Here is an 18,725-nt window from a genome sequence, read left to right as displayed (position 1 = left end):
TGTGGCCAGCAGGTCAAGGGAGGTGATTCTGCCCATTTACTCCACTCTCGTGAGACCCCACCTGGAGTACTGCATCCAGCTCTGGAGTCCTCAACATAAGAAAGACATGGACCTGCTGGAACGTGTCCAGAGGAGAGCCACGAGGATGATCCAAGGGCTGGAGCGGCTCTCCTATGAGGATAGGCTGAAAGAGCTGGGGCTGTTCAGCCTGGAGAAGAGAAAGCTCCGGGGAGATCTTATTGCGGCCTTCCAGTACCTTAAGGGGGCCTACAGGAAGGCTGGAGAAGGACTTTTTACTAGGGCATGTAGTGATAGGATGAGGGGGAATGACTTTAAACTGGAAGAGGGCAGGTTTAGATTAAACATTAGGAAGAAGTTTTTCACTTTAAGGGTGGTAAGGCACTGGAACAGGTTGCCCAGAGAGGTTGTTGAGGCCCCATCCCTGGAGGGGTTCAAGGCCAGGCTGGACGTGGCCTTGGGCAACCTGGTCTAGTGGGAGGAGTCTCTGCCTACGGCAGGGGGGTTGAAACTCGATGATCTTCAAGGTCCTTTCCACCCTAAACCATTCTATGATTCTATGACTCTGACACTGAAAAGAATCTCAACAGGAGAGGCCAGGGAAGAAAGGCAGCAAATGCTGACTCAGAGAACACTTCCCCCTTCCAAATAAATAAATTAGTAGTGGGGGAGCTTTTCCCAAGAGACAGAGCAGGACCAGTTGACCAGTATATAGGCAGTGGTTCTGCTTTAAGACATAGCTTTCCGAACAGAGATCATAGTCACAGGACTAGCAGTTACTATCCTGACCATTATTTCTGCCATTCAATGCAACCCCTAAAAATTGGCTGGGAGAATTTCCCATTTACTGAAATGAAATTTCTCAGAAGTACACAAAGTCCAAAAAACCTGATCGAATGGTTTGAGAAAAACAAGGTAATTCTGAAACTGTAAAATCATGCTCACAAAAAGCATCTGAAACTACTAAGACAGAACTGCCAAATGGACCTTTTTCAATGGTAAAAATAAATAAAAAGGCTCTAGATTATGTTTAGGACCCAGAAGCTACATGCCAAGTTTCACACAGGAGGGAACTTAATCCTGGAAGCTATATTGGGATCTACAATGACTGTTCAGTCTTAAAAGCTCACAATTTCCAAATAGAATTTTAAATTATAAGGCCTGAAATGCATTAGTAATTTACTAGAGGTTTTGGACAACTTTCCAGTGAGGTTTAACCATTGTAATGTATCTATGTCTAAAATTGCCCCAAACTGCTTCACTTCTTTTCTTTTTCAACACCTGCAAATATTTTTTTTGTATGTCAATTATTCCATATAATGACTGATCATATTTGAAGGTATTTTTGTTAGGTAATATTTGCAATGATGCTGGTATAAATGCGTCCTAACTACCAAGTCTGCCATTCCTCTAGCTTTTGAAAGATCAGAAAATGTAACGGCCAGGACTGTTTTTTTCCATCCTATGGCCGCTGGGAAGCTGTAAGCTTACAAGCTTTGTCTCATGGCTCTAAAACACATGATCAAGCTACCACTATGTATTTTCCATCGTGTTAGACATTCGGTCAAGTCAGTTGTAGCTGAAACAGGACACAGCAGCTTGCTAGTTAAGTGTATTTCCATTATTCTGCAGTAACTGTTTTAATTTTCAGGAAAAGATTTTTAGGTTTCATCTTTGTCTGTAAGTTCTGAATAGATCCGTCCCCACTCTCCCCTTTGATACTGAACAGCAATCCCAGGAGCTGAAGCACTTTAAAGTAGTTTCCCATGATGATGGAAAAACATTGAAGATGCTCTTTGACACTACTCCTCCCCTTTTGATTCAATTAAATTATCTGTTCTTCAAAAAACCCAGTAGTTTGGGAGATGTTTTGTCAACTAGCAAAGCTAAGAGAGTTTTTACAGGAGTAATGGGATATAAAAGACGTGGGAACTTTATGCCAATGTCTTTCTTGCATTGATTGAATATTCAGATTTTTCTTAAATGCTGAACAAGTTAATTATTTTTATAGTAACAGAGGATTCAGACAAAAGTAGCAGCAGCATGCTCCTAAAAGTGCAGATTCTACAGGTCCCACACAATGCAGCACTAGCTATACAACCAAGAAATTTTACTTGAGGCTTCCAATATACACTCGAATCCCATCTGTGGAGTTTTAGAGAAGGCTGTAAAGATACCGAACATAAGCCTTCAATAAATGGAAAGGTACTTCAACACAGATTTGAGAAATTAATTCAGGGTAGTAGTATATAGCAGTATAAAACACTACAAAAGCCAGATATGGGTGATGTATATAGGTACACAAAAGGACCCAATATAGGAGGAATAAAACGACATCTCTAGTAAGGCAAGAATTTCACTCACAGTGGTCTTGCATTAGGCTCAGTTAGGGCACAGAGCAGGTTAGGCTTAGATTCATGGAAATACCCAGCATGACAAAAGTAAATGGAGACCACTTTTGAATTATACAATAAACAGCTAAAAAAAAATCCAATCTCAGCAAACTAACCCTGCTGAGAATCAAAGACAGAGCATTTCTTGATTTATATATCTTGGCTGACAAAAGCGTATTTGCTTGGCTTGCTCCCTCGACAATAACACAGGCTACTGAACTGTTTTCATTTAGTTAAATATGAATTTACCTGTTGAAACGGTAGATATCCCGTATGTTTCCAAACAGGGCCGATCGCTCTTCTGTCCCCAGGGAGAGCTTGGTCTGGTCAGTGATACAGTCAAGGTAATCCTACAAGAAAAATGAGAAGCAGGCCCTCAGACATTTCCTCCTTTTCTAGATCAGTAAAGGGAGCTATGTTTTATTGTACAAGATGAGTCTCTTCAGATCAGTTTCACCTTACTATTACAGTAAAGCCTTCAGTAGACCCTCTGTGAACAGTCACTCTATTATGCAAGGTAACAGTACTTATCTGTTCATTGAAACCAAGAAGATAACAAAAGACTGAATGCTAAGTTATAGCCCTTAGACAGGACAGCCAACATTTCTCTTGCTACTGACACACAAATGTATTCAGATTTCATTCACAGTGACAGTTCAATTGATGATTTAACTGGCTCAAAGAAAAAAAAAATGTAAAAATAAGAGATGAAGAATGTCACTTAATGCAGTCTTAGTAATAGAAAACCTATATAATGCAGAGCAGAAAGTATGCAAGCAACACAGGCTCAGAAAAGCAACCACTGCAAAAAAAAATTATTTTTTTTTTTTAAATCATAGTTAAGAAAACAATCAGAGTTTGTAGAGGACGTATCTCAATGTATATTACATGCACACAATTTAACCACACATAACAGTTACATTGCAAATTACATTGCTATATACGCTAGCAAAGATTCCCTTTTGCATTTACAAGAGCAATAGTGTCTCATCCAGGGACTTCAATTGAACGGGAACAAGACAGCTAGGAAAACCTCAGATCAGCAGTGTTATGGGAGAACAGCTTTCCCATCTCTTCCCTCACTTTGATAAGAGCTCAGCTCCCAAAGTGTCACCTTTCATTCTGTTGCTGCTACAGTATTAAAATTTCTCAGATAAGGGCAAACAAATCCAGCAGGCTATTAACTAACTACAACTCATAAACCAAGAAACCCAATGTGCTGCCACATTCATGAAGAAATTCTGCTGGAGGATGGAAATAAAGTAAAAGTGAAAACAGCTGAAACAATGTGAAATAAAAATAAATAAAATCCCTTAGCCTGGGGCTAGACAACATGGTGTGGCAACCTCCCAAAAGCAACACAGCATTCCATGGTGCTGCAAGGAAGGAGCCCTGCAGAACGTCAATGAGACTGTGAAAACTTCTAAAACATAACTGTGTTCCAGAGTCGTAAAGAAAAAAGTATTATAGAACACATACATTGGCCAAGATTTATCCTCTGTGCAAATCCCGCAAAGACAAAAGGTCTGGATCAACTGTGGATCTGACTTTTGGGTTTCAGATGCCCTCATAAAGAAGGTTAAGAACTGCAGTGCTCAAGACTCCGTTCCCTGAAATAGCGTCAGCAGAGTCACGGGTGTAACCAAGATTCAAGTTTAGGTACCAGTACATTTTCCTGTCCCCTCCCCCTAATGCTTAATAATCCACTCTCTTTCATCACCTTCAGTTGAAGATACCCTCACGACCCCCCAAAGCTCAGTATGTTTTGCCAAGGGAAAGCAAGCAAGCCTATTCCAAGGCAGCCCTCAGTGTCTTTAAGAAGAGCAACCAGCAGCAGTGGGCAGGCAAGCAGGCAGGTCCCTGGAGGGCCGCCTCATCACTTTTGCGATGGCATCTAACCTGTACTCTACCTTTTCTCCTAGCTGACAGCAGCCTCACAGTCCAAGCCTGTCCCTGAACTATATTTGTGCAGGAAGTCATTGGAACCACATCCCTGGAACTCCCTGAACTTGTCCTTTGTACTCAGAAGCTGCAGAAGAGTAAAAGGCTCGGGATGGTGAGGCAGACAGGACTGCAGCAAGCAGTACACTAGGTCAAAGGCAGAAGTAGATGATAGATTCAGGCCTACCCCAGTGATGGCAATAACTAAAAAATCTTTTCTGCCCACTAGTACAAACCTGCGTATAAAAAGCAAAGAACAGGAATGGTCCAGTGGAATTGTGATCCTCTGAAAACATTTTTAGCACTGCAGGAACACTGCAGCACCTGGAGCCACTACGACGGGGTGGGTTGTAGAGGAATGGAAATCTTACAGTAAGTAATTCCATACAGCATATTTTTTGAATAAAAAGGAGTTCCTTTCAAATTCATTCATCTCAGCATAGCTGGAGCTTGGGTTTCTTCAAAATAACAAACAGTCCACAGTTATTTCCAGTATCATAGACAGAATTATAAGCATGACCTGGTTTGTGCTCCTTTTTTATCCTTTTTTTCTTCCACATACGCACACTCTTCTCAGTCTTTTACAGACTCTTAGTAAGACAGAGGGACGCAAGTACTTTGTAATGCTCCTGCCAAGCAGCAGCCTGCAGGTGCTTTGGCAGTTTTCCAGCATCCACATAGCATACGCCAGGATCAGGTTATACCACACACCCACAGCTTGTCCTCTCGTTGGCTAAAAGTTCCTTCAGACTGTGCTTCAGGCCCCCTTCTCCTCCCGGCATCAGATCAGAAACAAACCAGAAACCAGCAGTTGGATTTCTGCTTACCTAGAGCAAAGGGAGACGGTTATTTGCTCAAAATGCTCAGGATTCAGAGGTACCTTGTATCTCACCTCATACTGTTGGGAATCAGACAGGATTTGGGGACTGCATTCATGTTTTAGCTTTCTATTATTGCTAATATTGCTGACTTGAGGCTTGTGGGAGTCTGACAGTCAGGGACATGTTTACGTTGCTGTCACACACGTAAGCGGATACCTGAGCTGGACAGAAACTGCCTAATGCAGCACCGACAGTGGGGTAGTCACAGCAGCAAAAAAGCTTCAGATACCCGTGTTTATGTGAAAGAGGTGGACGCTGGATGGTCTTGACACAGTGGTCTGACCAAGTCCAAGCGGAGCGCAGCAGCACACCACTTGCACTGGCACAGCACGTGGGGCCCTTCTGGTTATACTGCTTTATAGAGCACGTGTGCTCTCATAAAGGCTTCATGAACTCATCCAGGAAACAGACGCAGTATTGGCATATAATGTCCTCTGCAAGGACAACACCACAGGCAGATCAAAGCTGCCCAGCCACGGGTTTTTCTTCCTAATTATTTCTTAGCAAATGGTACTTTACCCCCATGGCAGTCACTGCAACCTCCTGCAGCCTATCAACAGCTGTTATCTTCTGAAGCCATAATGAAAGGTTTGGAGCTGCAAGATAACAGGGCAGGCTGCAACCATAATGACATGGCGCAGAAATCAATGAAATTTATCAGAACAGAGTACCGGCCTTATTTCACTTTATTTGTTTCTTGTAAGCATCTATGCACCCTCTGTCGGCACTGAATGATTTGTTTATAACCTTTGCCTTCGATAGCCTTTTATTGCTTCTCTGCAGTTATGGCAAAAACATTTAGCTTACTTTATAGGGGAAAAAGAACCCTACAAATGCCAGTCTCCTTAGATTGATTTATGGAGCAAGGTTTGCTCTAATGGTATTGCACAAATTTTTTCATCCTGTTTCCTGAAACCCTCCAAAAACTAGAAGAGTCTTGCCAGACTGCCTGCCTTCCTTGCTGGGTTTGACGTTCTCCCATTTGTCTTTCATCACGCCAAACCCATCACGAGAATGTCTGTTCAAAGCTGCATAGCTGACTACCGTCTCCTCCTCCATAATCACACGAGAAAGATCTCTGGAAGAACGAAATGATGACAATACCAACCTCAGAGGCTAGAAAATAATTATATGAATCGGAAGCGAGAGAAAACTGTCAAGAAAAGGATGAAATGAGCACAAATATCTTCATGCATTGATTAAACTAATTTTTTCCATGACCAAACTTTATAAACTTAATGCAAATTAGTGGGATATTTTCATCTAGCCACCCAGGTTTTCCTTTGAAAACAGACATGCACTTAGCTTTAAAAACAGACTACAGGCTGAACAATAATAAATAATAAGTCAGCTATTAATGTGGCAATGTTAAAATTACATGTTAAAATGAGTAATGTTAATGATAGTGTTAACATGGTAACGTTTAAAAAATGGGTAAAAGCCCCATTGCCTCATAAAACAAGAATCAGTTTTTATCCTGCCCTGCAAGAAACTATTCGGTAGTATACATACTACAGAATTTCTTAGCAATCCCTTTACAAAGCAGGAGTGTGCATATATGAATATCACCAAAGATAAGGAAAATTTTTGTAAGAGCAGCATCGCTGGATATAAAATCATAGAATAGTTTGGGTTGGAAGGGACCTTTAAAGGTCATCTAGTGCAACCCTCTTGCATGTACACCTTTACCAAGAGAGAGGCAGGCAAAACACTGAATATTTGATTAGATATCAACACAAAAAAAAAAAGAATTAAAAAAAGAAGGATTCTACCCACCAGGAAACTTTGCTTTGCAACACCTAAACACAGGCTGCAGGACAAAGCAGAGCTGCTCTGTCTCCGGACTTCAGCAACACCTACTTTGGCTCAAGAGCTGAGGACTTACATCAAGAAGACTCAGTCTCTGACCAAAAAATGCTTAAAACCAGGTACTTACCAAAACTCCAATGACTTCTAGTGTTGCAGCATGAGGAGGAATATGTAATATTAAGTCAAGCAGGACCTAAATCCAGGCAGTACCATAACATCACTCAGACCCCAGTTTTCTGACGTTCCCTAGACCTGTGCTTCTGATATGGCAGCTTTTACTTCTAGATGCTACGCTACTCACAGGCATATTTTTGCCTGACTCCCCTCTACGCAGCACAGTTGCATGTGGCCCAAAGAAGAGGAACCGCTCAAACGGTTCAGCAGCCTGGGGCACCTAAGCACTATTTCCACTCTGCTTTGAGGAAAAGGCTTCAGGACAGAAGGAAAACATGCCACAAACTGGATCCTGTTTGTAGTCTGCTTGTTAGACCCATGCTGACCAAACCATCTACATACTTGTAACCAGTGAAGGCTGAGCAACCAGTTGTTGTACAACAGAATAACCACTATAACATGCTCCCTATTGCTAATTCTGCTGATTATAGAGGTAATTATAATCTCTGCCAGTTCCCCTTTCGCCTGATTTTATTTCTACTCTTTTTTCTTATTATTTATGGATTTATCTGGCATGTGCAGCAACATACTCTGAATGCCTAGTGGGTCAAAAAATAGCATACTCTCCACAACAGGTGGCCAAGGATGCTGAATACTGGTCAGAGCAGCTCAATGCAAGTCTTTTTAACTATTCAAAGTACAGCTGTACCCTGCAAAGCGAAGGTGCACTTGTAAACCATATATACTTTGCTTTCTTGCTCTACTTCCTTTGGGTATATCAGTCCAAGAACGGACCAAGATTGAAATGAAATCCATCTCCTTCCCACATAAAACCCTTTTGTCAGGTTTTCTCCTTAAAACACATAATTATCTTTATTGTCATCACCTTTTGTGATGGAAGAAGACAAGCCCACTATTTTAGTGCAGGTCTCCTGTAATCTGCACAGTGGTTTACTTGGAGACACCTGTAGCAACATATTTCATACAGCTAGACTTAAACTTAACACATTTCCGACTGCTATAATGGCCTCTTCTGCTCACTTCAGCAATGGGGGCAGAAAGCTCCTGGGCTCCACGCGCTTCCTATCCCCCCTTTTCCATTTGCTTTACATCCCGCAGTACCTCATACATAAGACCACCACTTGTCAGTGCTTGCAAAGCTCTGTGGGAAACAGCTCTGCCGGTCCTCGCAGGTGGGCTCCAAAGCACCCACCTACGTGCTGCCATCAAGGGTGAAGGGTGAGGAGAACACCTCCCACCACTAACAGCCAGCCAAGTGGGAATGGCCGAAGTAATCCGCATGCTTTATACAATCTGTTACTAGATATGGTTCGTGATTGATTTCTTTCCTCTCCAATGTCCACACAGAAGAGTGGAGTCTCTGAACTGGCAGGAGGCCACCTCGCTGGCATCGGTCACCTCCCCAGGCCCCAGGAGGAGGTGGTGGAGAAAGCCATACCGCAGTCACCTGTGTTAATGACCAGCTTCCTCAGAACCACCCAATCTACACGTGCAGGCGGCTCACACGCAGCTTGTGGATAACAGCAATAAAGCAGACGTGATACAGTAAGATGATACTTCACTGACTGCATGTAGAAAGGGCAAAGACTGATGGTGAGAGCACTCGTGAGAACATGGTATGAAGAAAGACTAAAAATAGAGAAGCACGTTTAAGTTTTCTTTCCACTGTTTAACATTGCAGAGTAAGGTGATCGCGACAAGACTTCTCTCTACACTTTCCACAGTTAGGGTTCTGCAAATAAGTTAAGTTAAAGTTAAGTTAAAGTTAACAGTATTAACTTAAGTTTTACCTACAGAAGAGAAGGGGGAGAATATATTTTATTTCAGGTAACTATTCCCGAGTGACAGATTTTCTGTAATCAATGTGGTTTCCTACCTGTATTACAGATACTAAAGACCCCTAGTAGGTCTCTTTGGCTTCATCCGCATGCATGGAAAGCCACAAGGGCAGTATGTGTCAGCCAAAATTAGCAGCGAGGAATTCCTGAGTCCCGACACTATGCCTTGCACCTCTAAAACGCACGCTTTCTTTGGTTTAGGCTGACTTTGAGCAGTTGTCCCCGTGTAGAACATGAGCACTGGTGGGGTTGTATACAAAGTCAGAAATTTCTATGGCACGTCAATGTCAACAACACAACAGTCGGGAGACCTTGTTGCAGGACTTCAAGTTGTCAGAGCAGAGGCAGTCCCAAGAACTGAACTGAAACATTTGCCTCAGAAAACTTTGCAAGTGAGAAGTTCCTCAACACTCCCTATATGCTGTTGCACCGAGTTCGTCCGTAGGGTCCCTGGGCGAGGACAACAGTGTCGCCACTAAGCATAGCACTAAGGTAGCAGCATAGCTTTCTGCAGCTGTGGGTTCCCCCTCACCACTTGAGAGCCTGGGCCTCTAAAGCAGACTCTGCACGCCCACTCGCCCCTGTCCCGGTGCCAGGGGATGCCCGTGTCAGCTTCCAGCACTGCCCCACAGCTCCCTCCTAGGACTGGGGTAGAAGGAGGCACATGTCCTACGATGCCTACTGCACTGGTGTAGAGTTTTATGTCCTTTCCTTTTGCCCAAGGCCTGCATTCTTCTTGTGTCATCTTTGTCCCATAAGCCCTTTTAGAAGGAATGCTGCATCTATGAAACTCCCTGGAGGGTGAAAACCCACCACCAGCTGAGCTGGCATTGAACTGCCAGCCTGCTCGGACAGACTGCTTTCGTGGATTTTGCTTTCTTTGCTGAAGTGAATTTTTCCTCTAATGAAACACAATCAAAGTTCAATAATATTCCCCCGTTCAGCTGCAGAAATTTCATGCTAAAATCTCCCATCTTAAAAAGACACCTTGGAAGGCAGGCTGTCAATTAAATCAAAATGCAATTTGATCGAAATGCACTAATAGCACTCATAAGCTGAAACTGGGATTCATGGATTGAACACAGACAAGTCCCCTAGCTTGTCCATTATCTGTAAAGATGATATGGATAAATCACTGGGAACAGAAACTCACGTGTAACCCCACTTAGACACTTCAGCACACTAACTTATTGAAGTTGTAACCCACTGATTAGTTGTAACCCCATCCCACGTTTATCTTCAGATATCAGCCAGCACCCACTGCTAAATCACAGCTACAGGAATTTTTCCCAGGAGCTGGCACTCAGAATCGCTGCTCGGAGGTGCAGTAAGAGGTAAGTTCAGAGAGCAGATGGAGATCATTAGACAATAACAAATGCTATCAATAGTTTACTGACATTTCATTGAAGAGCTACGTGAGGCCCCCATGTAACCGACTTCCTAAAGTTAAGAGGAAACACAGAAGAAATAAACTACAGTAATGAGGACAGCCAAATGAAAACATTAAACACTAATTAGGATGTCAAATAGTCTGAGGTCGCTAAGCAGATGAAGTAAGTACTCTAAAGATGACTAAAAATAAGGCTGCAACTGAGGCTCGACATCATCAGTGACAATCACCATCATCATCATTCAATAACCTAGAGCTTTTTAAAAAAGTACCAGCTGAAAATGTTTAATAATTATAAATTAGAAAAAATATCTCAAAGTTCATCAGGACATCTATAATTTATTTCTCACAACACTGCTTAGTTGGTCTGGTTATAACCTTATTGAACAACAGTCAAGCAAAGCACAGAGAATTACTAAGGCATATTTAGCCTTTGAATGTATGAAACACCCAGGAAAGGAACCTCTATCTTGTGCGGTAGACCCTTGCCCTGTTAAATAAACTTTCCCCAATTTGTAAGGCAAATGAATGTTAACATTTCTTAAAGGAAATCTTGATATGCATACAAGTCAAATGAGACATTCCAGAAGAGAAATGTTTATTTTAAAACACAAGAAGGGAAACTGAAAGAGCCTGTTTTCCAAAGAATAAAAAAGTAAACCCAGCATAATGGAGAAAATCTGCACACATCCTAAACACACATTTATCTTAACCTTAGGAACCACATGATTCCCAGAGACTTATAGATGGCTTTTATTATTAATATATGAACAGCAATGAAACGGAAGCTTGTAATAGTGGGTGGTTTGCAAGTAAAAACTTTTTAAAAGTGTTTTATTTGCAAAATGGTCTTCTCATGAAACCACAAAAAAATAGCAGCTACCTCCACACCTTAATCCGTGGGAGTGGTGAGAGCGGAAAAGAGAGAGACTGCTATGTGGTTTGTTAAGCCTTCAGGTTTAAAGGTCATGGATTACTACAAGAACACTGTTCACTGACAAGTAATATTTAATAACAATGATATAACAAATTTAAAGGTGGTCAAATATTTCCATGGACCAAAATGGAAAATGGCCATAATAAGCAAATAAAATTCCAGAAACTATAGTCTGACTGGAAATGCAGAAATTTGTTTGGCTTTAAGATATCACTTCCAAATTTTGAAGTTTCTTTACAAAAATCCCAGCTGTTCTGGGAAAAAAAAAAAAATCACCTTAGAAAAACATTTAAATATTTACCAAAAATTTCACAGCATAAGCTGCACTTCTCTCTCCTGCCTCTCGGCCCTATTCTTCACAATTTTGCTGTCCACCCTCTATAAACCTGCAGCTTTGCCAGCGCTGCTGCTCTGCTGTGTTGAGTTCCTCATCCACTACCAGTGAGCAAGAGCACGCCGGAGGGCAGAGGTGAACTGATCTCTCTTTTTGTTACTTTCTGAACTCCAGAAGGGCTCTATACATCCCACTAACCAGGGACACAACCTCCTGCTCCAGCCTCAGTACAGTCCCAGGAGCAAAGTTTCACTCCCGGAGCCCCCTGCCCACCACCAGCACTCTTAAATGCTGCACTCTGTATTTAACTAAATCGTCCCCTTGCTTCCCTCCTCCCCAAAAGAATAAAGCTTTCTGGAACAGAAGATTAAATTTCACCCTTTTATCTACATTCATACGCATTTAGAAAGCAGACAGGAGGTTGCAAACAGCACGGTTGGGTGATTTACGCCCCGTTGCAAGAAAAGGGAGGACAAGACCAGTGGCAGCCAGGGTTTTCGGCAATTCTGCAGCTCCCTAGAAGAGCAGCTTCTCTCCCACCCGGAGCTTGAGAAAGGCTCACTTTACATTTATAGACAGCTCATTTATTACTGCAGTATAACTCACTCTTTTGTGCTGTCTAAACACAGAGCTGACCTTAAAACAAACACAAAGTTCTGGCTATATATTTGTGGTGTCTTAATGTATGCAGTCCCAGCCATACGGCGAAGCTCAGCAATCACCTGACAAAGGCGGTCCCTGTCCCAACAAGTTTCTACAATCTCGCTGTAAGATAAGAACTGGATGTAAAGTAAAGGTAGAGGAAACGCAAGGCAGCGATGACATTTTACTCAGTTTCTTTCAAATACTCGGGAACATGCTGAAAGACATTTATCAATGTTACCAGCAGAAATAAGACTGAGTAGTGACGATGCAAATGATAAAAAACATGCATCAGTATATTTAACCCTGGCTGTGCATATTTCCTATGAGGTTAGCTTACAAACAGCACTCTGTTCATGCCACAAAACAGTTGGCTTTACCAGATAAGTGGTTTGCTAAGTTACTTCTGGTTGTTCACAACACAACATATTCCTACTGTACAACTATAAAATCTTTTTTCCAAAGCCTAGAATCCTTCTCATATGCCCAGAAAAACAAGGTTTGGGGTTTGTTTCTGCTTTTGTTTTGGTTTCGTTTAAGGGTACAGATGATGAGAAGCTTAAAGCATATATAGCTGGCAGAATGTTTTTGTTCAAGATCTTGGAGTTGCAGAAATAACCTCATCTAAAACTACTTAAGACACAAACGCGAACAATAGCTTGCATATACTTCCATCACTTTAGGTTGCTTTAGGATGTTTAATATGGCTCACATCCAGGAAACAAGAAGTCTGCAGGGAATAGTCCTACTGCCTCGGAAGAAAGGAGTCTGGTTTACTTTAGGTATTTCTTTAAGGGTAGTGAGAACAGCTGTTTACACCTGTTTGGTAACACACCTTGTGGTGTTCTTAGTTACCTCACCTCTCAACAGTCTCCACTGTGGATTACGGTCCTAATTTTTAAACAGCAGTTCCAGAAACAAAATAAAACATTAACATTCTCCAATACACCTGCTTCCAAATTTATTACAGACTTTTGTAAGTGGAACATTTTTCTGCTCCAATTTATACTGCTGTAACTCTGTTTAAACTTCACAATCTTCAAGAAGACCTCTTAGATATGTAATGAGATCCTCAAGCACAATTTCATTTCAGCTATTATATCCCAATACTACTGGAGAAAATTTTCCTTGCTTTTAAGCCATGCTTTCCCTGAGGAGGTCGCTCAGAATTTGACATGGCTCTTCCTTCATGGATGAAAAAAACAAGCAGTGAGAAGTTCATCAGCTCAAAAGTATACCAAATATTAATCACAGTCAAACTTACCACTGTCATGAGCATAATCTTTGTTTTGCAGGTAATTTGAATTGCTTATCCAAATTTTCTAAAGGTATAAGGATCAATCTCTAGTCAGAAAGAACAGCACGTGTTCTAACTGGCATTTAACTACTTTTTAATGCCATAGCAAGACAAATTTTGAAGGAAGAATCTCACTCTGAATATCACTGTTTTACTTTAAATCTAAACTAAATGTCTTTTGTCTCTGTGTGGAACAGGCTCTGCAGCTGGCCCCAGACAGGAGAGCCTGTTTCTAAATCATCACTCTGTTCATACAGAAACTAAAAGTAAACTGCCTAAAAATCACACACTCATCACCTGCGTTCTCTCTTTTGTGCTGAAAGTTTAAGACAAATAAATGAAGTACGTCAGCCATCTTTGTCAGACAGATTAGACTTGCAAACCTACAGTGCCTATACCTGAAGCTGAGGTATTGCTCCATAGCTTTACGGTCACTGATATGGTACACTAACTTCTGGCCTTAATGCACTGAAGAAAAATACTAATTGTGAGACCACGCAGCACTGCTCCCTATACTGAGTGAAATAAAAGTGATGAAAAACCTCAGAAGAATGCCATCATTAAAGTCTGATGATTGCAGAACTGCCATAAAATTCAGGATGCTTATACAGGAGGGACTGTTACATCCTCTCACATTGCAGTTATCTTCTCAATAACATTCGATAAACTTTCCATCGAAGCACCCCGCGAAATTTCTCATCTACAAAATGCTCACGAAGGGCAGCTTTGCTAATCAAACCCTTTCTTTTTGGTGGGTGCCGGAATTCTGTACTGTGAAACAGAGGTACTCTTCCAGAGTAACATCTTCACATGCAACTTACGTCAGCAATCTAAAGGTACCTTCCTCAGGCATGTAGGTTAGCAGCCACAGAAAAACAGGTTGCAAATGGAAATTAAGTATAATGCGGGAACAAACATTCTGGGATGTCTAGCTATATTGTGATTCCCATCTTTTGAATCTAGGAGGAATTAACTTTATTTTAGAGTTACGCTACCCGAAAACCCAATGCACAAGCAGCTATGCTTTTGCTAACACACCGCAAGAAGTGACAATGCGCACATGCAGTCTTCTGAGCTGCCTTTCTAACTAATTGCCTAAATGTAGAAAGAGACATCCTCTAACCACAGCACCAGGAAGCAGGAAACTGGGAACAATAAAACTCCGATACTGACTTTCTCTCAGAAGGGTTTCCCTTAATCATTGGTGCCACAACACGTACCTACTGCAAATGTCCAATATTTCCCCTTACAAGGCATCCCCCCGCCCCCCCAAGGCATATATAACTTCAACAGGTATGTTCACCTCAGATGAAGATTTCCATGCCCGAAACCTGTCTCCCTGTTGAGTTGTTTTAGGAGATTTCAGCAAAAGCATTCCCCCAGGCCTTTTTGAGAAAGAATGCCCCTTTTTGCTCATGTTGAAAAATTCTGGTGACCTTTCCCCCCGAGAAGACAAGCACCCCCAGGCTGACTAGCAGGGACATGAACCATACCCTCACATCTCAAGGAGGGGCAGTAGCAGATTGGAGCATAATGGAGACTTTGTTTCCAAAAGTATGCCTTTTGCTGTCTTTGTGTGAATCTCCCCATATTTGACCATACTGGGGGGAGCAGAAACCCCTCAAATTTGCACCTCCCCAATGGGAGCTTTTAGCAATTGTCCTTTGCATGTTTCAGCTCAGGCTTCTCAAGGTCTTAAGCCACAATTGCTGTTCTTGGATGTTGCGCCAGTCACATCTGGTTCAGATCTGCTCCTCTGAAGCAACGGCAGGGAAAAAAGATTGTTCCTGTGTCTCAATGACCCTCTGCAAACCTTATGCAATGTGGAGAAGCATGCTGTGCAGTTCCAGGGCAGAGGAGACACAAAGGAGTCCAACAGAAAGTTGGGAAGGAGAAAATGGGAACAAAGCTTGATGGGCTCCTGAAGATGGAGACTGAATGTCAGCAGAACTTAAGAGGGCAGAAAAATTAGGAATGGTGATGAATACATTGTCAGAAGAAAAGAAAGACTGAACAAAAAGCTGGCGTATAGAGGGAGTACTACAACAGACCTGACAAAAAGACTATGACAAGTTTTTGAAAACAGTGTCTTCAGACCTACCACAAGAACTATGGAGAGAGATCTGGAGTCAGCAGCCACTACGAACATGGGGAAGATAAAGACTAAAAAGCGATAAACCACATGAGGAAACAAGACAATATGGACTGACAGGGCATGAGGATGGGATTTACTGAGAGAAGACTTAGGACAGATGGGTGGGGAGACCTTAGGCAGAAGACTGTGCAGAGGAGATGGGCCTTTCTAGGTAAAAAGGCTTAAGTATAAACAAAGAGAGGCAGGGGACAAAAGATCTGAAGAGCAGACAGGAGAGAGACTTCAACTAGTCCAGTACTGATGGTTTACAAAATGTCACATTTGGAGTGAAAAAGTGGAGGAAATCCTTCACATAGAAGAAATCTCCCAGATTTCAGATGGAGTTCAAGATTCCCGAAGCTCAACCTCCATTTGCATCAAATATTTGTGAAACGTGCTGACAACGCATGCTCCACTCCCCTCTAGTTACTATATAGATGCCAATGACCTTTTACTGATACAGCCAGCATGTGGAGGGAGGTGATTCTGCCCCTCTACTCCTCTCTCATGAGACCCCACCTGGAGTACTGCATCAGCTCTGAGGCCTCCAACATCGGAATGACATGGACCTGTTGGAGTGGCCCCAGAGGAGGGCGACAAAGATGATCAGAGGGCTGGAGCACCTCTCCTGCAAAGACAGGTTGAGAACCTGGGGTTGTTCAGCCTGGAGAGGAGAAGGCTCCAGGGAGACCTTATAGCGGCCTTCCAGTTCTTAAAGGGGGCCTACAGGAAAGATAGGGAGGGACTCTATCAGGGAATCTAGTAATAGGACAAGGGATAATGATTTTAAACTGAAAGAGGGTAGATTTAGATTGGATATTAGGAAGAAATTTTTCACTCTGAGGGTGGTGAGACACTGGAACAGGTTGCCCAGAGAAGCTGTGGCAGTGTTCAAGGCCAGGTTGGATGGGGCTTTGAGTAACCTGATCTGGTGAAAGGTGTCCCTGCCCATGGCAGGGGGGGTGAAACTAGATGATCTTTAAGGTCCTTTCCAACCTAAACCATTCTATGATTTTATGATGTAGATGTTCTCAAGGGCCTGATATCAGTGTGAGAGTGTACTTAATCTAACGTGACAGATGCATGCACTATAACAGTGTATTTGCATTATTCCTTCATTTTGCAAAGGTGAAACACAAATGTGGATGTCTTTTTCTACAGTTACAAGCACTTATACAAAATATGAACATGAGCTTCTAACTCCTATGAACCACAAGAGCTAACCATATTTTTATTAGAAACTCAGGGACAACATTTTACTCAGGAAAAACATAGTTACTTCAGTAAGTTACTCTAACTGAAGTTCATGTCTATTCTAATTAAATTACTACTTAAAAAGTCATGCTGTGTCCTGAAGAGGAGAAGGTCTGCAGGTTCTGCCCTGGCCAGTACACCTGTCAGTATGACACAAGCAGGAAGCAGAGGTATCCGATTTCTCGTCACAAACTTGCTCAAAACATGCTTCAAGCTGTACTAATTCAAAATTTTAATTATACTTAACAGATCACCTGATAAAACATACCAAACAATGGAAAAGTTTGCTCTATCTTTGTAACAATGCTTGCCTGAGCAAGAATCACAGCAGCATGCCTCAAAACAATCATAATTCAACAGTTCCTTCAGGTCAGCAGTTGTTTTTAAAGTATATCTTGCGGCAAAGGGGGCCAAAGAGTGCCTGTATGGTCTACTCTCACTTATCCTAAGGCCATGATATACCTTATATCAGCAATTTACAAGAAAGCTGGAGAACCTCAGCAGGTCTACAGTATCGTTTAAAGATCACATTAGCCATGTCCTATGATGTCAATTTCTATACCTGTAACATTTGGCACTGTTAAGAACAAAGACCACCCAGACACTCAAAAGCCAATAGAAGTTATGCCTTTTTTTAGTTTCTTTTTATTTATTTACTTATTAATGACCTAACACCATTAGGTCAATAAAGGCATCAAGAAGGATGAAATTCTGTTTTCCCCTCTTCGCCCCATAGTCTTTTATGTCAAGCATAATAACTCTGCATGTTCTAAGGACAACATAGGCTGAAAGGACGCTGCCCAAAATACTACGCTAGGCTAATTCTTAATGAGCTGACTTTAGATAAAACAGGTAGTAGCAGGATCCTACATGCAATTTCACACCATCCATGTTAATGGGTCATTCATATATAGCTGGGCATGTTCTTTACATTTGTGTACAACTAATCTTGAAAACTAGTTCCAGGCACATGAAGGACAAGAAGGTAATCAAGAATAGTCAGCATGGATTCACCAAGTGGAAGCTGACTACCCTGATAAACTTCTGCAATGAAATGACTGGCCTGGTAGATGAGTGGATACGGTCTACCTTGACTTCAGAAAGCCTTTTGACACTGTCCCCTATAAGATCCTCATAGACAAGCTGATGAAGTACGGGTTGGATAAGTAGACAGTGAGGTTGGTTGAAAACTGGCTGAATGGACAGACCCTGAGAGTGGTGATCAAAGGCACAAAATATAGTTGGAGGCCAGTAACTGGTGGCATACCCCAGGGTTTACTATTGGGTCCAGTCCTGCTTAAGATATTCATTAATGATCTGGAGGACAGTAAAGAGTGTGGATGTATTAAAAACCAAACCAAACCAACAAAACCACACCACCAACTCCCCGCCCCAATAAAAAAACCCACACAACCAAACAAAAACCAAAACAACCAAACAAAAAAACCCCTACACACAACCCCCCCAAATCTAAACCCAAACAAACAAAAAAAAAACGACAAACCCAACCACCCCCAAAAAGTATGTATCCATTGTCTACAGAGAAGATAGCATCAGCAAATCCCCACTACCAGGGGGAAAAAAAGCAACAGACAGATATGTACCGACAGTTGACAGCTAGGGGTAGATGGTGATTAAAATAGTACCTATTAATTTCTCCCTTTTTCTTCTTATGCCATCCTCAGCCTGACATATCTTCAGGTTGTACTGCTTCTCTTCCTT

The 18,725-nt window shown here is 42.0% G+C and overlaps 1 protein-coding gene across 1 annotated transcript in view; it reads right to left on the bottom strand.

Annotated features, from left to right (window-relative positions):
• Positions 1-18,725, bottom strand: part of PLEKHG1 (pleckstrin homology domain containing, family G (with RhoGef domain) member 1) — a 50,920-nt gene that overhangs the window by 29,304 nt on the left and 2,891 nt on the right. Inside the window, exon 2 of the mRNA XM_009884045.1 lies at positions 2,661-2,761. Coding sequence (XP_009882347.1) covers positions 2,661-2,761 — 101 coding nt within the window. The remainder of the gene's footprint in view (positions 1-2,660; positions 2,762-18,725) is intronic.

This window comes from Charadrius vociferus, unplaced genomic scaffold (assembly GCF_000708025.1).
Source record: "Charadrius vociferus isolate BGI_N301 unplaced genomic scaffold, ASM70802v2 scaffold494, whole genome shotgun sequence".
NCBI classification, from domain to species: Eukaryota; Metazoa; Chordata; class Aves; order Charadriiformes; family Charadriidae; genus Charadrius; species Charadrius vociferus.
The sequence above is the reverse complement of the archived record's forward strand: the minus strand, read 5'-3'. Positions and strand labels throughout refer to the sequence as shown.